Genomic DNA, 22,221 nt, shown 5'->3' on the forward strand with positions numbered 1-22,221 from the left:
GTGTGTGTGTGTGTGTGTGTGTGTGTGTGTGTGTGTGTGAAGCAATAAGAAGAATTCTGTTCTATTCTATCCAAAACTGACCATGATCATTGATTATTCTAACATGTGCTTTCTCTGGTGCCACTGATTTATATAATTCACTGAATTCATCAGCGCTTTGCTCAAAATGACAGATGCTCAGCTAATTCAGGAAATAACTGCACCATCTTTAAAAATGAGTCTGCAGACTTGCAGTGGTGGAATGTGGCTAAGTGCATTTACTCAAACACTGTATTTATGTACAAATTCAAGGTACTTGCACTTGTATTCCCATTCTTGCCTGACGGCTGTGGTTACTAGTTGCTATGCAGATTACAATTTTTCATACACTTCCTGTCCAGTGAAAACAATGTATCTCCAAATCAGGGCATTCTGATTTTTTCTGAAGTGTAACTGAAGAGATACGTCGTTCTCAAAGGACAGCAATGCTACAAACATATGTTGATCTGATACAAAACACTGATAGAGACCATTTTACTGCACAATGAACACTATAAAAACATGCAGTAATAGAAAAGTAATGAGGATTTTATTTTACATGATGTGGAAGAACAATGGCAAGATTCCAAACAAAGCAGATAAAAATAAAACAGTCAAACCCTGAGCAGATTTATACTAGAGGGATAAAAGCTGTGATCCAGAGATTATGTAGTTGAAAGAAATGTCTGAAATGAGATTTCTGTTTAAAAAAAAAAAAAGATATTGTTTTAAAATGTTCATAATATTTACATTGAAGTGACATTCACTGTTTACTCATTTTACTGATTCTGTCATCTTTAATATTCATTTTCATTGTTAAACTGTGAAGTATCCTGCCTCAGTACATTTCTTCAATGACAAATTTAAGGGATCCCAAACCTCTCTTTTCTTTGTGGACTTAGAAAGAATGGAGTGTATTTCCCAACAAATATAAACATACACCAAATATGAAACCTGCAAACATACATGTTGCAAACATCAAGCAAATCTGACTGTGGAAGACAATTCACGGCAAAGACAGCGTTCTTGTTGAGCACAGGCTGGATGGAGTGATTGTCCTAGACATAGTCCCCACCCGACGGGCCTGCAGAGCGGGACGGTGGGTAGCGTGGGGATTTCCCTGAGCCGTCGTTGGAGCAGTTGCAGCAGAGGAAGCCCCCTCCGATAATGGTGAGACAGGCAGCTCCCCATCCAACGTACAGGGCACTTCCAAATTCATACCTGTGAGTAATTCACACATCACACTGACATTTATGAGGACACCTGGAAAAGGCAGAGCCCCAGCTCCACCTCTAGGTCCAGCTGCACACCAGTTCAGGTCAAACCCCAGCCCTAACCCTAACTGTAAGGTCCAGAGAGGTGGAGCTGGACCAGATCCAGGGAGGTGGAGCTGGATCACCCTTTTGGCTCTGTACTGAGCACTGTGTGCAAATGAACAATCATTACGAGCCCTCAAGTCTAAACACAAACTGATCATAATATGCTCAGGTAGGTCTGATTCACAGCAGTGGTATTCAAGCTGTTATGGTAGCTTTCATGAGCAACATGAACATGAGAGTGCTGGAAAATGAAAGTGGTTCGACATTTTGAAAAATGCACTGCTGAGAGTTACATGAGAAGATTGATGCTGCACACGTGTCTTTTCAGTTAATATGAACTACAGATGCTTGTCTTAGCATAGCATAAAAGCTGGAAACAAGGCTAGCAATTTCCCCCTGTTTCCATTCTTTACTGTATGCTAAGCTAAGCTAACCAGCTTCTGTAGGGTCATAAATTCATTTTGATTTTGCAAAGTATTTTTATAGACTTATTATTATGAGTACCACCACTAAAAATGTCAAACTAGTCCTTTAAGTGTGTAGTACTGAATGAAAGCAAAGTAACAGGCAGTTTGTTTGGCAAGTGTCCATCCTCAACATCATTACACGTTGCAGTGATACCTGGTAATTAGTGTGAATTCCAGAGTAAATGGCAAGACGGACGACCTCACCTTGAATTAGTGGGAGTGAATGGGTCATAGAATTCCTGCGCTATTCTGTGGCCATACCAAGACGTTCCCACCAGAGCAAGCAGACCTGGAAAACCAAGAGAAGAGGAGCATTTTCTCTCAAACAGGTTAAAACATGCAGGACTGCGCCCTGTGTCTTTATGAAGTTCAAATAAAAACAAATTCAGTTCAAGCCAAATCATGTTCAAAAGTTGCTGCATTAACAAAACAAAACATATCCCTGCAGGCCAGATGATGTTCAAACCGTGTGTGTGCTGAATGGACTCTGACCGGCGATAATGTAGATAATTCCTCCAGCTAGAGCCACTTTGTCCTTCTGCTGCGGTTGTTCTGCCATACAGGTGGTGCACCTCATGCCCACCACCTCCACCAAGATAGCAATAAAACTCAGCAAGACAGAGCACAGCATCAGCCCTCGTGTGCCCTGTACAATGCCTGGAGACAAAGAGATGACACCAATCACTTGGTTTAAGCTGGTTTCATTTAAATTTGATGCTTTCTAAAGGCTATTTATTTATTTATTTAGCTTTGACTTTTGACCTTATAAAGTTGGGCGTCATCCTTACTCTTACTTCCTCTGTGCCTTTTAATTGCACAAATACATATTAATTGCACTCAGCTCTATTTCTAGTGTATCTAAAATAAGTTTAAAGGTGCTATATGTAAAAAGAAAAAAAAGGCCATCTGCCAAATTCATACTCCCAACGTACAGGGGGCAGCATATCACCAGGGTCACTGTTGTGTTATGAGACAGGATGGACTGAGGCCAGCTGGTTAGCATGCTAATTTAAATAGATACCTGCAACATTCTTCACATCCTTTCATAGATAAAATATCCGATCAAAGTCATCAAGCATGCAGTCTTTTGTATACAGTCAGTTCAGTATTTCTTTACTGAATCTCAGTGTTCATCTTCTTGTTTACAACAGGCACAAGCTTCACATCCAGCTGAAGTGTAATGCAAACACTAAGATTTTGTTTTTGGCTGAGCTGGTATCAGCCTTTTATGATACAAAAATGAAAAATGCATTTACACAGATCCAGTTAAATTTGAAATCCCTCCATCCCTATCTGTTTGAATTAATTTCAAAAGAGGATTTTTTTTTTCTCTCTCTTTTTGATCAGCCAGCTGCTGGTATTTGACTGACATGTCTCTGCATGCAAAGAGGTCTTACAGGGAGAGAAGAGGGCAGTCTCTTAAATCTCTACAGAGGTTTGAATGACCAGAGAGCTTTACACATTCCAGTTTTATAGTGTACACATCCAGGAATCTTAAACTTCATAAACTGAGATATTTCATAAACTCAGAATTTCACCTCAATCAAATGCTGTTTGAGAAATGCACAATTCATTGTCATATGACCCATTTTCCTACTACGTCCATATTTTTTGCAGAATAAGAAATTTGGGGCATTGTAGTACGTTTATGCTATAATATGATCAGTTGTTGCTCTTTCTAAGGGAATCTTATAAGATCTCATATGAACAAGATGTGTAAAACAACATTACCTGGTAGTTGGAGAAGTGAATCATACACTTTACACTGAACCTGACCGGTGCTCTGCGACACACAGCTCTTCCACAGCCCTTCATACAGCGCCTGAGCTGTGATGATGTTGTCTCCTGCATAGGATGAAGCTTTCCATTCCACCATGACTGTGGATGCTATCGAGCCAATGAAGCCCAGGAAGGCCAACGTGAAGCCAAGAAGCTGGATACCTGCATTGGCCATCGTTTGACTGAAGAAACTAAAAATAGGAAATATGTGAAAAGTGGAAAAAGTTCCAAAAAATGTAAAAGTTCCAAAACTTCTCTTGATGTCGTTCCAGCTGGTTTGCTGTGGTGGATTTGGTCCCAAACAGTGCAGTCTACCTGTGCATCATCAGGTAACACCCTGGAGGTCAGGGAGGATCCAGGAATACCATCACCTCCGACTCAGATTAGGAGGAGCAAGATGACACCTAGTGGAGGTGATGCTCTCCTACAACTTAACCTCACAGCCTTAGAGTACAACCTGCAGGGAAAATACAAAGCTGAGTCCATGTACTGCCAGTAGTTACACTCAAACATAGCTGAGCAGTGCCAGTTTGTGTGCATTTAAAGTGTATCAGGCAGAATATTACATTATTACATGTACTGTACATAATATATAATGTACACACCTCACTTTTATGAGTCATTTTAAATGGCCAAGTTCTCCCCTTTATGCCTGTCTGGTCCTGGTATACTGTACTCAATTACTCTGCACTGCTGTTTCAACCAGGTCACTTGTAGAGATAACATACAAAAGCCTTGCAGGTTAAACAAATAAAATAAATATTAAAATACAATTATTAGAAGTGGTAGCAATAGTTGTAGTAGTAGCAGTAGTAGTAGCAGCAGTAGTAGTAGTTGTAGTAGAAGTAGTAGTAGTTATTTCTGACTGACCAAAAAAACTCTCTGATCTATTTGCTCTGTTTTGGTAAATAGTGACTCCACCATAAAAAATCAAAATATCTGTTTTTTCTACATGTTGTGCATTATAGCAGCCAATAAAAGTCAACAGTACTCTGCGCCATGAGATGATTTACTGAATTACAGGATTGTCCACTTTTTGTTTGTGAGCAAATGAAACCATGGCACGAGCTGGCTGTTGACCAAAGGTTCTGTCTTGCCTAATTCTGACTTGTTGTCGTTTGCACTTCGTGTCAGCCGGCTTGTAGATCCACAAGGAAATTGACAGGATCCCTGTAACCCGGAGGTATGTTGAATTTCATTTATCTAAACATAGAGGTTGAATGTTACTGACTCCTGTCTTTGTGAATAGATGTCAGCTAAAGACAAACAAACATGAGCATAGTGCATTTCTGCTCCTAAAGCAGTATCGACTTTGGTTTCCTGTTAATTTGTACAAGCTTTCTTCATGTTTTGACAGTGGAAAATGGACAAAGAATTGGGCCTGATTCTGTTCCTGATGCTGTTTCTCTGTCACAAAGGCAACACACACTCACAGACCTTTTGTCCATACAAATGCCACTGTTTCACTCCAGTCCAAGTGCTCTGTGGTGATGGAGGGATGTCATCTTTACCCGGGGACATATCCACAAAGGTTAAGGACTTCATAATAATGTCATCAGACCTTGGATACCTGTTCTCCCACACTTTAGGGGAGAGCCCTCAGCTCACCAAGCTTGTCTTCATTAATAATGCACTGCGAAGTATTCACTCTCAGTCTTTTGAGCATCTGACTGAGCTGCAGGAGCTGGAAATCAGTGGGAACCCTTGGTTGGAGCACTTATTTTTGGGGACGTTTGCAAATCAGGGAAACTTGACTAAACTGATCCTTAACTTCAACAGGTTCAAAACGGTGCTTCCTGGCATGTTTGACTCTCTTAAGCAGCTAGAATTTCTGCAGATGAAGGGCAACATCATCTCAGATCTGCCTACTTTTCTTTTCCTGAATCTCCACAATCTGCGTGTCCTGGATTTGTCCCAAAATAAGCTCCAAGGAGTGGGAAGGGAAACTTTTTCTGGTCTGGCAAGACTGGAGACCCTGAAAATGAACAACAACCTCATCAGCAATCTCACATCAGACACATTCCACAATATGACTCAGCTGATAGAGCTTCACTTGGAGGGGAATAAGATATCAGAGCTTTCAGACAATATCTTCTTTGCATTAACCGAACTGAAGGTGCTGAACCTCCGTGGAAACCTTCTTACCACCTTTAGCGATAAAGTGTTTGGATTCCAGGCCTCAAATCTGAAGGAGCTGAACCTAAAAGGCAACAGACTGACTGAGCTGTCCTCTCTTAGCAGTTTGACATCTCTTTCTGACCTCATTTTGTCCTCTAACCAGCTCTCCAGCCTTCCTGAAGATATTTTTAGAAATGTCACAGTACTGGAGAATCTGGACCTGTCGGAAAACCAGCTCACCTCACTGCCTGAAATGATCTTTAGTGATCTATTTAGCATCAAGGCCATCCACCTAAACAAGAACAACCTGAGCAGGGTGCACACCAGCCTGTTTGAGGACCAGGTGCTCATTCAGCAGCTCTACTTGTCTGACAATGAGCTGGAAACTCTCCCACTGGGCCTCTTTGACACTTTTGCCATCCAGCACACAGTGAGGCTGCACGGAAACCCCTGGAAATGTGACTGCCACATGTGGTACATGCATGACTGGGTACTGAGAAACAGCCAAGACATAGAGATGCTTGACAGGATGCTCTGCGAGAGCCCTGACTTCCTGAGGAGACGGCCAGTTGTGTCCATCAACAAGGACCAGCTGGTGTGTCGGTTGTCTGAAGATGTGCTGCCTGATCGCAGCCGCTGTAGCCAAGAAGCTTCTGGTGATGCTGTGATCATCAAGTGCAAAGTGGATAAATGCTCTCCACTGACAGTGAGGGTACAGTTTCAGCAGGATGATGGCAGTGTTAAGGAGCATGTTTTGAAGAATGAGCCTGAACATTCTCATTGTAGTAATGACACACTGATTGAGAGCCCAGGTTCAGTAGTTCTGTCTGTCAATTAGACTTTGTTCTCTGTGCAAACACGCCCTCATGCGTTTGGCCTGTCCTCACACAGAGAGTCACATTACATGTTCTGACTGTCACAGTCAATACTGTAAACAAAACTCTAACTCAGCAGCTGATAACCAGTTTAAAATCATGCTGCTGAATGATAAGAGGGGTGGATGCACCCCTTTCCTGTAAAGTTCAAAGTTCAATCCACTATTTTTAAGATCCGGCCACTGTTGCAGGGAACTATGAGCAACATGGTGATCATCTGCTAACTCACATGTGTTGAGTCTCCAGCATGTGTCTCTGGTTCCCTTGTTGATGTGCTCTAGGGCTGAATGATGTGCAATAACAAACAAGCAAAATGAATAAATAAAAATCACATTTGGCTTATTTTGACATATATTGCGACCCAATATGAAACATAATTTTAGTGGAATTGGTGTTTTTTTGCAATTCATTTCCCTGGAAAAAAAATGATTTGACTTGGTTTGATTTGGAGCTTTACATGCAAATTGTCAATAAATGCTTCTTGAAATGATTACTTTCAATCAAACATTTCTACCACTTTAAAAAGGCAGGAAACATAGACTGTCCTTTGGACAGTGGTGGAAGAAGTACTCAGTATTCAGATCCTTCACTGAAGTAAAAGTCTCTGTACTGCAATGTAAACTCTATTCCAAGTAAAAGTTTTGCACTCAAGGCTTTATTTGAGTAAAGGTGTGGCAGAAGTACCAGCTAAATGTACCTAAAAGTAGAAACAGAATGTAGAATAGCTCTTGTCTTAGTATTAATGTATATGCAGCATTTTAATGCTAGTTTTGGCTCTTATATACTGTTATCATTGGGTTTGTATGTAAAAATCATAATCTGCAGTGTAACATGTTCATGTAATTGTCAGACACATGTATTGCATCAGAAAGCAGTATGAAATGGACATTATAGTAGAAGTACCTCAAAATTGTACTTGTACATGCAGTTTTTAGTGAATATACATTGTTATATTTTACCCCTGCCGGGGCACACATATTTCTAATTTACACAGGATTGTAGTAGTGAACCACGCTGTCATCTCAGGGTTTCAAAAGTCTTCCTCTGATCACTCCACTGCTCCTGAACACTGGGAAGGATGATAAAGAGTGAGGGAGGAGGGTAGCCTCGACACAACAAGGCACACAGATGGCTACACCTTGAATACAGCACTCTAACCCAGGGTTAATAAGGGTCAAAGGCCAGGGGGTCGATTGGGTCCGAGTTGAATGACATCACAATTCACATGACAAAAAGTCGTGGCTGTCTTACCTCCAAAATTTGGAGGGAGTTGGGGGTAATCCTCACTTGACCAAAATGATGGGACAAACATGATATTTAAAGTGCTGGGTTGTTAGCTAATGAGCAGCAAGACATATGGAAGTTGTTAAGTGCTTATTCATTCAGTGAGGGTGCCAGGGTTCATAGAGATATTACATTTAGAATGGCCAACAGAAAAACTACTAGGAAATACAAAAGGAAAAGCAAACCACATTCTCACATGCAAAATGATGATGAGGTTGGCTTTTAAATTGTGGCTCTAAACCACTTTTCAAGCAGAGCTTGAGCAACCTTTTTTTTTATTGTAATGGTATTTAAAGACTTCTAAAATACTCAATTCAATTGTCAAAATTCCAGATTTGCAATTTAAGTTTGGTTTAGGTTGCCTCTCTAGAGCAAAACTTTCTTAATCCTCAGATGGTTTTGTTACATCACAGTTAACCACATGACCTGCACGACCACCATACAGCAGACAGACACGGTTAGCAACTAACTAGAAAACATAATGGAGCATTTAGAAACTAAAGCAGCCAGATATTTTTCTGAAGAGTCAACAGATGTCAACATGACTGCAAATGAATGCTGCAGTTGCACAGCATATTGTAAAGATGAACCAACTGTTGGAGACAGTTTCAGGGGTTAATAGAGTTATCTTCAGTATCAAACCACCTGTCAGCATCCATCACTGCCACTTACTCTCATACCTTGTAAAACTAACAGCAGCAGGGTGTGAGTGCTGTCCTGCGGCCCGATGAAAAGCAGCTCTTCACCCTCACAGTCAGATCCCATCTCTGTCCTGCTTAGCAGGCATTTAATGCCGGACACCACGCTCCACACAGCACCTCTTCAGATGGGAGAGGGAAGAAACGGAGGGGTGCGGACATTATCTGGTGAGACACAAAATGCCCAAAACAACACAAAGCACTGGGGGGGTTTCCCACAGAGGTTAGACCGGCCGGTGAGGAGGGAGGCGGCGAGGGCAGGGCAGAGTCCTCGGGACAAAGACTAGAGGTCATCTGAGACTCAGTGCCCGGGGCAAGAATTCAAGAGCAGAGTTTTTGATCTGGCAATGCACACTAATTTCAGCTTGCTGTGTATGTGTCCATCACCATTTTTATCATTAATAACACGGGGAATATGTGTCAGTCTTGAGTACAAGAATCACAGATATTAACAGAGCATTTATCTCTATTTACCATGGTCACTTAAATGCTCAGTCAGTCATGGAATGATAACCAACACCAGTTGCTATTATGTGGTCAGGTGTCTATTAGATCCTCTCTCTCAGCCGGGGTGGGAGGGTGACACACATGCTCCATGACATGACGACCTAAACGTCTCAAGAACACAAATAGGTCATTTTGCACACTCAAAATGCGAGCCTTGCTTACAAACAAGGGTCAATATTTACCCCCCAGTGCACCCAGACCCCCGGGTGGAAGCTAAATTGGTGTTGCTGACCAAATTAAGAACAGCTGACCTGATGTGGGTGTTAAGTGGAAGCAGAGATGTCACCAGAATGGTAATCTTTTAGCATTCTGGTACTGGCTTTTGTCTTGTTCATCCCTATTGGAGGATAACAAGAGGCTATAAGCTCCTTATCATCACATAACAATTATGGAGGATGAATCAGGAGCTATGGAACTGCGGACCCTGCTCTCATACGGCTATCCTTGTTTTGTTGTTGAGAGTTTCATTATGCATGCATGCAGCCCTTCATTGTCGTCACTGCAAAACTTTGCTGTTTGTTGCTGCAAAACAATCAGAATCCTTCCCACACTCCAACGTCCAGCAGCAGAAGTAATTTCTGAAGAGGCCATTGTTTCACCAAGGAAAGATGTAGTGAAATGTTGCTTGAGTGCACTTGACAAAGGACGGTTTACTGAAGCACTGCTGAGTAGCATCATTCATGCAAGACTTTAAGAATACATCAGGTCCAAAGCTTGTCACGTCCTTTCACAAGACAACAACACTGGTTTCCTCACATTCTTAAGTGACAAAACTGTTAGGGCGCCCTCTCTCAGCTGTGCTGCAAAAAACAACAATCTGCAGAAAAATATGAACAAGTTGGTGGATTTTGGTCCACATGCTTTGCAGCTGTTTTCCAAAGGGAAGTGCCTGAGGGGACTTTTTGAAGAATTAGAGATCCATCTGAAGACAAGAGGAGAATAAACACCAACCAAAGGGATTTTCATAATCTGGTAGCCTATAAGGTATTTTAAAGTAGTTCCCTTGTTGCTTAGTGTCACTACTGCTCCTCAGCCAATTACATTTTAGGGGCATTTTTTCACACATTCTGCTTCATTCATGCTGAACAATCACTTGCTCATTCATCAGCTGTTTGTCTCCAGGCTGACTCAAATGTCCAATCATGTTCATGTAGGTGCACAGCGTGACCATAAATAACATCATACTTCTCAGTTGTTACCATTGCTGCTGCAGCCTCCTGCAAAATACAACACAGGCGATGCCTTGGTTATATTTTTGTGGGTTGAGTGTGCAGTTTCTTCCTCAGACACTAGTTTTTTCTTTATTATGTATTCAGCTTGCACTTGCCAGCACCTCCAGCCAAGTTTTACAGTACTGTATATAACCAAAGGTCAGAGAGAAGACAGTCATAGAGAGAGAGAGAGAGAGAGAGAGAGAGAGAGAGAGAGAGAGAGAGAGACGTTTTTAAGGAAGACATTGAGGTAAAGATAAGAACACATTTTCGCCAAGTGTAATTTTAGAAATGTCATCAATGAACACCATGATGAGCACAATGTTATCATTACCTGTAAGAGCAACCGACAGATTTCAAAAGCAAGAGCAGAGTTGTAATAAACTAGAATTGTCCTTAAAGCTTCCTGTCAGGTCGGCTCAGTCGATGCCTCACACATTGTCTGTCAGACAAAAAGTTCAGACTGTAATTGGAGCATCTGTATTATGGGATGTCTGACTTCGAAGGGACACCTGCAGTGAGAGTGTATCTTTATGGTCATCTTCATAAGCCATCATGGGCATATGGCCAATAACTACAGAGAAAACAAGACCTCCACCCCCCGTCCCCGACATCCAACACAACACCTCCTTTGAAGATGCGGTGACTCGTGATATAGTACCAAAGTTACTCGCTTTTAATGGTCACACCACCATCACTCTGTGTGGGTCCAAAGCCGTAAATTTCGCACTTCCAGTGTTACCGTGTCACGCTGCTACTAAATTCACCCCCGGAAGCTACACTTCCACCAGTATGTTGTTGAGTTTTTCAAAAACAACCAGCTAAATCAAAAAGGGATGAATTGGAGTGAAGGCACAAAGAGCATTGTTCATTCACCATTGATATCGAGTGCATAATCTATTCATTAGCCTTGATGTGAACCACCGCTGACTACCTCGACCCCCATCAAGCACCATAACAACCCTAAGAGCAATACTACGCCAATTCACCCTCAGAGGCGGAGGCAGTGAGGGTTTCCGGTGAGCGCTGGGGGAAACAAGCAGGGAACCTGTCACCGCTGTCACTGCGTTTGTGAGGGGAGGCCATCAATCAACGAGCAGTGTGAAGGGGCAGACCCTGCCCTGCTTCATGTTTACTATTCTCTGCTTTACAAGGTTTGGGAAAATACTGCATCGAACTGGGGTTTCGATTAGGGAGGGGGGCAGGGAGAGGGGTTAAAAGACAATTAGAGAAAAGAAGGAAGGACACCGGTAAACAGGGCAAAGATCTCAAGACTAATACGTCATCTGTTGAGGCTCCTCCATCAAAACCACTCCAGGTTCTCCATCAGGTGTGGATAGGAGCAACCTGCCAGCACTTCACAGCTCCTCTTATCTCAAGAGAACAGCCTGATCTTAGGAGTTCTCCAAAAGGCTTTAAGACCAGGACCTTTGGAAGAGGGCAACAATAAGCCTTCTTTAGCACAGTGAAAGTGACAGCGTGGTCCTTCCCCCCTCCCAGCCATTAAACCTCTTCCTGGATAAACAAGGGGAAGGCCCTTTATGAAGATGGAGAGGGTCACAAAGAGAGGAGCCATTGAGCCACTGAGGGGCCCGTCTTTGTTTTTGTGTTTCGGAGGGTCTTCTCAAAGGATGCTCTGATAGGAGGGGGAGCTCTATTTTTGTCTTTAAGTCCTCTTTACTGCCAGTCTTCTCTCAGCTGTGCCAAAACAGAGATGTAAACTTAATTGACTGTATCATTTGCACAAAGTGAGCAGTTTCAATAAGTTTTAAAGTGACAGAGGTGATTTGATCTGCATCTATGCTGACGTCCACGTTGAAATGCAGAATTAAAAAATATGTTTAGTATTTTCTCCTTAAAAAGCTGCCACATACAAATAGTACAGATGCAGAGTGTTGTGCACCTATTCCTCAGGGCTTTGGGAAAAAAATCTCTTAAATTCCATGAATATTAAATTAGGAACAACTCAGTGGTCATGGATTGTGTGTGTGTTTGCCTCTGGAGGTGCCACTGTTTGATGCTGTCAAAGGGAGGCCCTGTCTTCTGGTGATGGGCTGCCAGGTCTGTTGATGGGTTGCCAGATTCAGGGCAACATGCTGTTGGAGCTGCGTTTGTCTTTGGAGTGTGAATGAGGGGCACCTGTGACCTCTGGTCACGCTCTGCTTGCGTCCTGTTGTGTGAGCACCACGCTCAGGACACACGCTGGGAGCGTCGGCCCTTCAACTGTCCACTAAATGGACAGTGATTGGACTGGCTCTGCAGGGCTGCTGCAGATATTGTGCAAACACACATATCATCAAATCATATTTACATTCTGCTTTGTGAAAAGGTTGATTTGTTATATGAATGTTAGCAATTTCTCTTCTCGGAGCAGAAGTTGCAGGAAAGACACCTCAGAAAGCACCAACACATGCTTAATCCTTGAGTAATGACAGTATCTTATTTAGTTTGGTCTTCTTTTAGTCCTGTCACTCGCTTCACAATCATGCCCTATCTATTACAGCACGATTTTCCATCTGGCAGGAGCACAGTCAGGCCTGAATGCATGTCAACAGACCCTGCCCCAGCCACCTCGCTGCACTGACGCACACCTTTTTCGCTCAACACAACCTCTTGCGTTGCTTACCTCATTAGAGAGGTAGAATTTGGGATGATCAGGCGTGGACAAGGCATGCAGGAGGGTGGCTATATTTAAACGGCTACTGCACAAGGGATGGTGATCGACTTTCAACAGGTCTGAGATTAAGTCAAAGTGTAACCCATATGATCATGAGTGGACACATGACAGGCTGATTTTGACAGACAATGACAAAGACACCACTGCAGCAAACATTGTAGTAAACAACGTAGAAACATTTTATTCGTCTCAAAAAATACAGTGCTTTTCAAGAGCTTTTCAAGAGCTTTTCAAGGATTTTCTTGACCTCCTGAGGCAAATCAATTGTTCCATATCAAAAACAGAGAAAATCACAGTGAGCAAAGAGGCCAAGAATATCTCCTAATGTCCATATACAAATAACACAAATGAGTGTAAACATCCCTCTCAAGTAGGTATAGAAAACATTTACAAAATGTACAAAAAATATGTTGTATTATGTGATAGTCCTTGAGCGGATTTCCTACCAGGGCCTCCACACAGAGTCTGAGGTGAGCGGAGGTGCAACAGGTGACATGTGATGGCTGTTTTGTGGACTCAGAGGCATGAGAGCTGCACTGGGAACCAGAAAAGCAAACTGTCCATCAGGTGCTGGCACAACCTGGAAGCCGCCGTACAGCTTCATTGCGTCTGGGGAGACATGCATCGCTGAGCCGCTTTTGCAAGGCACCTGTGGAGCGGAAGCAGCTGGGATCTGTGCACCGGTCTGTCCGAGTCCCAGTGCACCTGGGTGAGGCGTATAGAAGTTCACAGCGTTGATTTGGGTCACACAGGCCGCCAGGTGGCTGAGGAGGCGAGTCCTCACCTCCGTGTTCACCCCTTCACACGTGGACAGGAAACGTGTGACCTCTCCGACACACTCACTGAAGCCAGCTCGGTATTTACCCAGGATGGAGGGGTCTGTGTTCACAGCAGCTGGAGAAGAAAACACAAATACTGAAATTAACAGACAGACAGATGATAGGACTATAACGAACATTATACATTTATTGACTAATTTAAATAATAAAAACAGATTTCATTCATGCACTTGAGGCCTTGTGAAATCAATTCTTAAGGGCGAGCACAGCAGCTGTGAGCAGGCAATAAATCTTGGGGACCGTGGGAACATGTTTACCATCTAAAGTTAGACATCCAAGAACGACTGCACACGCACCAACGCAGTCAGTGCAGACATGGTGGTCACATACCAGTCATCTGAAGTCGCTGCAGGTTCCTTAGGTGTTTCACAGTCATCTCCAGGATGTCCGCCTTCTCCAGTTTGGAGTGTCTGGAGCTCTAAACAGAGAAAAGGGACGATAAAGTACCAAATTAGCAAATGTGGCTCCTAAATGTAATCTATCTTGGAATAAAAGTGCAGTGTTTATCTCCTTACATCTTTCTTGAGTGCATCCATGATGAGGGTCTTCAGCTGGCCCAGACTCTCATTGATGCGCGCGCGTCTCCGCTTTTCCATGATTGGTTTAGAGGACTTAAAATAAATAATAATAATAATAATAAGTGCCGAGATGACAGTTTTTAAGATAAAATAGCAGTTGTCAACAATACGAATACTAGCGAAACAATCACTTCATATACCTTTCTATTTTCTGACAGAGTGCGGGGTTTTTCGGGTGTGGAGTCCCCACTTGCCGGTGTGGCAGCCACAGCGGATGGAGACGTCCTCACTAAGGTACCGGCTGGCATCTTCAGGCTCTCAATTAAAAACAGTGGTACAGTCCAAACAAAAACTTTATCAATAGCAGGAAGATGTACAGCAGTGTCGGGTTCAGTCCAGGGCGGTGAGCAGCGCCTTCTCCTGCCAGAGCACAGAGCGGTTCAATGATGACAAAGGAGGAGTGACTTCTGACTCCACGCCGAGCTGCCTGTCCAGTCCGCTCCTGTTTCCAGCGCCTCAGGTCTTATTTATAGGGCCCGAGGCTGCACGCGAGCGGCTCGTGTGCGAGTTTCCTGGGTTTCATTCGTCCGTCCAATGGGCGCCCGGGACGGGCTGCCAGGGAGGCGGCAGGCTCGTGCGACAGGGCGCTCCCATTGGCTACCTGTCAGGATGCTGTGAGACTGTTTTACGCAGAAAAGTGACTTCACAGTCGGAGTGCGAGGACAGCAGCTTCTTCTGCAATTAGGTGTGTTAACGACCTTCATTTAAGGGCGCTGCTGCTGTACTACAGTGCGCCATGCAGACATCTGGATTCAGTCCACCTGTTGAAACCTCATCTGAAACAAATGTGTCATTTCACACACCCGTTTCGCTTGAAAGAGTGGTTACTTTTACAAAGCAGCTGCAGCTACAAATTGAACTTAATGTTGAATCCATTAGTCGATTTGGTGTTTAAATCTTCTACAATGCTGATAATCCATTAATGATGATGATTGATTTTGTCACCTTAAATACCAGTTGTTGATTTTAGTTCATATATAAAAAAAAGTTGTTTCTCCTCCTCATTATAGAATTTGTTTTGGCCTTGGTCAGACTAATTCACTGACATTGCTTTGGGCTGTTGTACCCTGGGATGAACATTTGTGTCATTATTGACCTATTATTACAAAAAGTTAAATGTTTAATTTAATTCTGATCATGTCCAATAAACGAACAAATGAAGTACAGAAAAATTAGATTTTTTTCTTCAAAAAATACTCATCACAAATAACCTAAACGGTCTTTACCATCAGATGTGCAGCAAACACAGATGCAACATGTGGAGGTGAGTTAACCAGAACTACAGTCTCCTCATCATGTTATAACTGAATATTTTATAAACTGTTAAGAGAAATTACTTCACTTGTGTATCCAGTTATACAGCTTCTTTACCTCGGTGTGTGTGTGTGTGTGTGGCGCGCACACACACACACACACACACACACACACACACACACACACACACACACACACACACACACACACACACTCAGTGCTTCAGTTTGAGATGAAGACACACAATCCTCTGACACACTCCAGGCCTGATGTCCAGTGAAGAAGAAAATCTCTGACACACTCAGCGGTCGTCTCACTGCCATGAACTCTGACGTCTCTGCCAGAAAACAAAGCTGAAGAGTTATTTCAAGCCATTTAGAGTTTTTTTTTTTAATTAATTTAGTGAAATATTAACACACATGAAAAGGTTTATCTCCAAAATCCTTTAGGTGAGTGGATCTGTTTTGTGAAAAATCTGAACCTGAATTTATATTTGCACATAAAAGTGTTTTTTTCTTTGGCCATAAACAACTGAGCTGATTGACTGACTTCTATAAAAAGCAATTAAATCTGTCATGTTATATTTTTATAACAATAGTGTCACTGCTTTATTAAAAATGTTTATGATATATCAGTGATTACGAGACAAAGACAAATGCACAGTGCAGGGTTATGGCCTGAATTCTAATGTTTGTGTATCTTATATGAAACCAGTGTTATTGCTTTGGGTTTGCTTTTATTGTCGGGTAACTGTGGCAACATTAAAACTCTCATTTTATTCTAGCTCCTTTCTTGTTACTTTGTTGACACAGGAATCAGCAGCGCCACAGAACAACATAAGACAAACAAACAAAATGTATGGAAAGAGAAAAAAGGGTACCAAATCCTGTGCAAAGCCCTCTTATCATTCCTGTTCTGCTAGACTAATTTCACGACCTTAATGGCTGACAGATGTATGCATAGAAATGGCATTTTTATGGTTGTTACATGTTTTTAAAAAATGTTTTTTTCAAGTGTAGAAAAAAAGTTGAGATAAAAGGAGTCAAAACTTGAAATGAGGTGACTTTCAGACAAAACAAAACAAACAGCGAGGATGTGTTTTTTATATATATGTCACAGTTTATACTACATCTTTTCCTTGTTTCTTTTCTCTTCCCGCTTCCTGATAATTGGTAATTCTGACTGATTCTGATCATTATTGGCTGTTAGTGTGACAGTTGAATCCTCATCAGTTACTTACAAATTAAACCCTTGTCACTAATAACCATGTCCAATATCAATGTGAAGTCCCATCTTCAGGACACATGCTGCTCATTACACTTTTTCTTTGATATGTTTATTTGACAGATGTCTCTGTCTGGTTCAGGTTTATCATCAGATGCTTCTATCCTCCCTGATGGACTTCAAACGCTCTCTGTAAAGCTCCTAATTCCTCAGAGGTGAAATGACCCCAAAAGTCAGGTCAGTTTTTGTGTCTGCGTCTTCCTCTCTGTGTGAGCAAGACAACTTCAAGCACTACCAGCTCCTTGACCTGAGTCAATATTAAATTAAGTCAAATGAAATCAAGCCAAACTCCAGCCAAATTGGGTTTAACCTGCCACATAACTATTTCTTACATTAGTCAAAGTCAAAGATAAGTGACTGTGAAAATGATGCTGTTGTGTCTTTGACCTTGTAGATTTATTTTTCACAAATATTTTTTTTTTCTGTTCTCACTAACACTCTAAACTCGCACACACTGACCGCCTCACACTCTTCAACCAGCTGTTTTTCCGGGGATCACTTTACGTCCTCGGTTAATCTTCTCGCTGGATGTTCTAACAAGATGCTCCTTTAAACTGGGCTCTGCTCACAGCAGATGAGAGGGTTTGCAGCAATAAATTACATCCTATCAGTCTGTTTTCAGTGAGCCCGCCGCGGCGCCACAAACAACCCTTTATTGTGTGGATGGTGATGAGGTTTATAGCACAGCCCTGATCTGTATCAGTGTGGGAACTCTGGGACGGGAGGCTCCACAGAGAGGAGGAAGGTTCAGAGAGCTATCAGGGTCCAGCATGGGACTGATAACCACAAGCTGAGGGAAACAAGGGCAAGAGCCCGTAAGTTATTTTGCTTTGCTTTAGTTTGGTCCATTGACTACGATCTGATGTGTTCATAAAAAACATCACTTTGACTTTGCCCAACTCGGTCCTCTGCTGGAAGATGTAAGAACTGATACCTACAACACGAGCATCACGCTAACCAGTTTGTTTTGTGCTCTGTCAAGTAAAATGTGAAATTCTCAGACAGTCTTATTCTATTTAACTCATCCATTAATAACTCCTGTGTTTTTTATATCTATAAGGCACCACAATAGCTGAATTGTCTGTATAGAAAAAAACAAAGAACTTGAGCAGGTTGCTTTTACATCATCAGTATAAAGTCATTTTACCGTGGCTAAGATGAGCCCATACACCTGAGAAAAAATCTGTGGCTTACTTCAGCTCACCCAGCAGAGACAAATTTGACAGATTTATGTCGAAAAATTGACAGTGCTTAAAATTTGATGAACCTCTCTGGATTAGACACAGAGAGGCCGTCTGCCGGCTGTCACGCTCCTCTCCATCTTCACCTGGTCTGAAAGTTGTGGCCTCTGCGTTTCCCTCCACCCAGCCACCACCTCCATGTGGGCAGTGAAATGACCATCATTTCAACGATCATCAAATACTGCGAAGGTTCCCTTTCAACTGCTGGCATGAAAACATCTCAGGCCAGGAGGGGAGGGCGCAGACAGAGGGGATCACTTAAACATCCCATCCAGTGCTCCGCTTGCTCTCTCCATCCCTCCTTCTCCCTTTGAATTCCCCCTTAAAGAGGCAAGGGGGGCCCTCCCATAGCAACTCGCAGCCCCTGGCTCTGCCCGCCTTTTGTCCCCCTCCCCAACAGCAGTTTCTGCTCCAGAAGCCTTAGACAAGGCCTCCATTAATTGCGGGCCTGTGTGGAATACATGTGGGACAATAGGCCCAACAGAGTGTCCGGCCCCCAGACAAGGCTGGAAACAAGTGGTACAGGAATCCGGCAGAATAGACTCGTCCTGGCTGATGTCACTGAATACATTTACCTACCTCAGAGCGCATTCACTCTGCGCTTTGTTTTATTTGGACAAAAAAAAGAAGGGGTAGGGGGAGGTAGCGGTATCAATGGAGAAGAGGAGCTGGCGGGTGGGGGGGGTCTGAAGGATGGGAAATAACTGGTTGTCATGGTGACTGGCTGAATCAAAAATATGGTTGAGTTTAGCGGAGGCAGAGATGTAAAAAGGGTAGAGGGCATTAGATTAAACCCTGCGTGAGATAAGAGAAGGCTGAAAACAGAGGTTTAGTTTTTCTGGTGTATTCAGCCCTGTTTATACGGCAATAAAGGGCGGATAAAGGAGCGGGAGATTAGCAGACTCATCCAGGCTCATGTTTGTCAACAACAACCTGAGCAGTTTCAAGTCAGCTTATTCCAAGTCAGTACACCAGCAGAGAGGATGCTTAGCTGTGGCAAGCGAAGCTGCGGAGGAAAAGGGGACCATAGCAACTGGTATTTCAGCATAACAACCTGCCATCTGTCACCTAACGTGGTGGTTTCTTTCTTAAAAAAAGCCAGCATTTAGATCTTCAACTTGGAGGCAAAGGCAATGAGACTGAAGTCTTATTGAACTCTGGGTCTCCCCCTTTGAAAAGGGAACCCAGTCATCGCCTTATCCCTCATCAAATTGAAAAACGCTTTTAGAGATTCTAAGAGAGGCCTCACATTTAATTTTTAAAACCCAGACATGAAAGTGTTCCCAAACCACATTCAGCAGTGGAAACTCTTTAAAGGACTAGTTAGCATGTAGATTATATGCATTTCAGTGCATTGTCAAAGTATCTAAGTGTATTTACATGTTAATATGTTCAGGGATACTATCGTCTTGAAAAGGTGTTGGGGGGAGGTTGGTTAACCGTGTGTTTTCTCTCTGTGGACCATGGGAATGTGATTTCTTTGTGCCATCAAGGTTCAAACACATTCCTATAAAGCCATGGATATTATGAGCGTTGATTCCCTGCAGCACAACAACCTCTGAACCTGTTGATCCTGGTTATAAGATGCGCCTCTCGTCCAGAAATATACCGTAAAGTTAACTTAGCTGGTGCTTAAACTCCATCTTTTTTTTCTTTCTGATGGGTAAAAGAAGCCAGAATTGGTTCTTTTATATCACCGCCAAGCCAAAAGGCTTCAACAAGATCCCTGCTGATGCGCTGCCATGTGGTACTTATCCTTATCCATGCTTAGTCCATATCCATGAGTGTGTTTGCATTGGGATTTATGAATGTGAAGATGGCCCATTCTTGCTACTCAAGATGACTCACAAGACCGGCGTTTTGGCCACTTACGCTGTGAAAGCAGCCTGGGGGATGGCCTTTCAGCACTCGAGGACCTCTGGCTGAGTCCCCTTCACACGGGAGATCAGCCTCACTTGGGAAAAAGTCCCTGCTCTTTACAGGGGGAGCTGTCCTGAGGGATGGTGCGCTCCTTGTCCCAGGGCCTCCCTTCTTCACCTGCCGGCTTAGTGCTCATCACTTATGCACATAATCCCTGGTTAGTGCATGTGATCCACCAGCCCGGGCCCAGGCCCCTGGCCCCCGAGCCTCCCCTGCTCACATGCTTGCTGGGTGGCTCCTGGGTGGCCATGGCAACTCTCATCTTCTCATGACAGTTAGGCTTCAGTCATGGCTCTAAGTCCCTCTTCAGCCTCTGTGCGTCTTTTTCTGTCCGCTGCTTTCTGTCTCCTAAAGCCCTCCTCTGTTTGTGTGTCGCTCCATCTATGGCTCTCTGTGTCTCTTTTCTCCCGATTTGGCTGTTCCCATGCTTTGGCCCAGCTCAGGCTGAGAAACCAGCTACAACTCAGCAACAGTGCGGCACCTTCAGGGGCCACAAAAGTGCATCAATGCTATTCTAGTATACATTTAAAGACCGGATTCAGCATCACTGCAGACTGTGGACCAAATGAAGGCCTGACCTCATTTTATTGTGAGTCTGATCTGTAAACTGAGATGGTACGATACACTTGTGCACTTCTTTTCAGCACGGTCACTCCAGGCCTCTGAGTGCAGATCACCTTACCCCGACGCGAAGCCTGCAGCCTCAACCATTAGTTTGTTTAAAGCGCTGAATATCACGCAGGGCGAGAGAGGCGATGTTGTGCGGCCCCACACTAACAAGTGTCACAGTGATCCGGGCCGGTCCTCCCCCTGTGTGAACGCCATGTGAGAGGCGGCTCCATCCATGCCCCTGCCACCTCCGCACAAGGCCCTCCATTGACTTCTAACCTGTTGAGGGACCATGGGAGACAAAGCGCCGCAGGGCGGGGCCCGTCCCTCCGACAAGCCTGTGAACAAACGTTAACACGGCTGCAACTGTCCACCCCCTGAATCACTGAATTTATTGACCAACCACAGAGCCCATTCAGGCCTGGAAGGTCTGATAAAGGAAGGGGGACAGGGACGCCATGAAGGCCCAGGGAAGGAGCCCATGCTTAGGGGACAGGAGGGAGGAGCAGGGCTTTGTGACCGTCTGGTGGGTCACAGACCTTTTACCAGACGTGGGTGCCTTTGTGTCATCTGTAAAATGAGGCCAACCGTAAGTGAACATCAGGTTGGCCTTGTGTCCTGACTATTAATCAAGACAAGGGCCTTATGAGCATCCAACAACCTTCAGAGAAGTCACAGCAGATTGGCGTCTGCTTGTGGACGAGAATCAGTGGAAGAATGTGCGTCCAGTGTTTCCAGACGCACTGAGAAAGCACCTGAAATGACAACTTTTGGTGCAGACAGTGTGTTACTGTGGCCGTTGCTCTGCAATTTATTCTAAGCAGGCCTGATCTCCCTGTGGGGACCGTTGTGAGTAAAGAAACAGTAAACAAAGACTGTGTGCATAGACCCAAATCTTGAAAGTACACAACACAGACAAAAAAACGTATGGGTAAAAGAGAATGGAGATGAAGTCCAAAATGTTTGAAATAGCACACGTCTGAGCGCAAGCTTGAGAAAACCTTTTTGAGCAAGTAGCTAGCTGTGAGGAAGAAAGGGTGTGTGTTTTAGCTTCTTTATGTCTTTCCACCACTCCCCATCTGTTGCTCCACCGATACAAAAGGAATACAGCAGAGGGTACACAAAAACCCATATTGCTTTGTGGAGAGGCAACACTATCCACGAAACTACATCGCAAACACCCATCGAAAGCAAGACATCCCGGCTCTGTACACACCAGTGTTTACCGAAAAGATGATCCGTGCAAGTCAGGGAGACACACATGAATTCATGATGCCTCCTCATCCTCATCATGAATATTCCCAAAAAGGCTCTTCCCTGATCTGTGGGAGATTCTTTTCTTTTTGGTACAAGCGAGGACCCCCTTCCCTCATTCACAGTCCCTCCTAAATCCACCCATTCACTGCCTATAGGCCCTGATCTCCACATGAAATGATACCCTTCTTTCTCCTCCACTCTCGCGCCTTTAAGCGCCCATATGCCAGGCAGCGAGGAGGCTGGGAAAGCCCATAATTGATCAGTAAGTCTTGGCTGAAAAAGTGTG

At 43.6% G+C, this 22,221-nt stretch overlaps 3 protein-coding genes across 3 annotated transcripts; 1 reads left to right on the top strand and 2 right to left on the bottom strand.

The window, feature by feature from the left end:
• Positions 1-819: 819 nt before the first annotated feature.
• cldn1 (claudin 1) lies at positions 820-3,884 on the bottom strand. Its single transcript, XM_070974645.1, has 4 exons — positions 3,536-3,884; positions 2,297-2,461; positions 2,009-2,093; positions 820-1,239 (listed from the first exon to the last, which is right to left on the bottom strand). Exons 1-4 carry the CDS (start codon positions 3,756-3,758, stop codon positions 1,077-1,079), a joined length of 636 nt encoding a protein of 211 aa, XP_070830746.1. The 5' UTR covers positions 3,759-3,884; the 3' UTR covers positions 820-1,076.
• A 1,062-nt stretch (positions 3,885-4,946) lies between these two features.
• On the top strand, positions 4,947-6,539 carry LOC139338818 (carboxypeptidase N subunit 2). The gene has a single exon (XM_070974090.1). The coding sequence runs from the start codon at positions 4,947-4,949 to the stop codon at positions 6,537-6,539; it is 1,593 nt and encodes a 530-aa protein (XP_070830191.1).
• A 6,856-nt stretch (positions 6,540-13,395) lies between these two features.
• Positions 13,396-14,742, bottom strand: LOC139339186 (transcription factor HES-1-like). Its single transcript, XM_070974683.1, has 4 exons — positions 14,511-14,742; positions 14,308-14,403; positions 14,123-14,210; positions 13,396-13,847 (listed from the first exon to the last, which is right to left on the bottom strand). Exons 1-4 carry the CDS (start codon positions 14,616-14,618, stop codon positions 13,396-13,398), a joined length of 744 nt encoding a protein of 247 aa, XP_070830784.1. The 5' UTR covers positions 14,619-14,742.
• Between the last annotated feature and the right edge of the window lie 7,479 nt (positions 14,743-22,221).

This window comes from Chaetodon trifascialis, chromosome 11 (genome assembly GCF_039877785.1).
Source record: "Chaetodon trifascialis isolate fChaTrf1 chromosome 11, fChaTrf1.hap1, whole genome shotgun sequence".
In the NCBI taxonomy this organism is placed as follows: Eukaryota; Metazoa; Chordata; class Actinopteri; order Chaetodontiformes; family Chaetodontidae; genus Chaetodon; species Chaetodon trifascialis.

What these genes read in the sequence shown, in the direction of transcription:
- cldn1 (XM_070974645.1), bottom strand. Translation starts at nt 3,758, where the DNA reads ATGGCCAATGCAGGTATCCAGCTTCTTGGCTTCACGTTGGCCTTCCTG. An exon ending in TTCACTTCTCCAACTACCAG is followed by an intron (nt 2,462 to 3,535) that starts GTAATGTTGTTT and finishes CTTTGTCTCCAG; the next exon opens with GCATTGTACAGGGCACACGA. An exon ending in AATTATCTACATTATCGCCG is followed by an intron (nt 2,094 to 2,296) that starts GTCAGAGTCCAT and finishes TTGGTTTTCCAG; the next exon opens with GTCTGCTTGCTCTGGTGGGA.
- LOC139338818 (XM_070974090.1), top strand. Translation starts at nt 4,947, where the DNA reads ATGGACAAAGAATTGGGCCTGATTCTGTTCCTGATGCTGTTTCTCTGT.
- LOC139339186 (XM_070974683.1), bottom strand. Translation starts at nt 14,618, where the DNA reads ATGCCAGCCGGTACCTTAGTGAGGACGTCTCCATCCGCTGTGGCTGCC. An exon ending in TGGATGCACTCAAGAAAGAT is followed by an intron (nt 14,211 to 14,307) that starts GTAAGGAGATAA and finishes TTCTCTGTTTAG; the next exon opens with AGCTCCAGACACTCCAAACT. An exon ending in GCAGCGACTTCAGATGACTG is followed by an intron (nt 13,848 to 14,122) that starts GTATGTGACCAC and finishes TTTCTTCTCCAG; the next exon opens with CTGCTGTGAACACAGACCCC.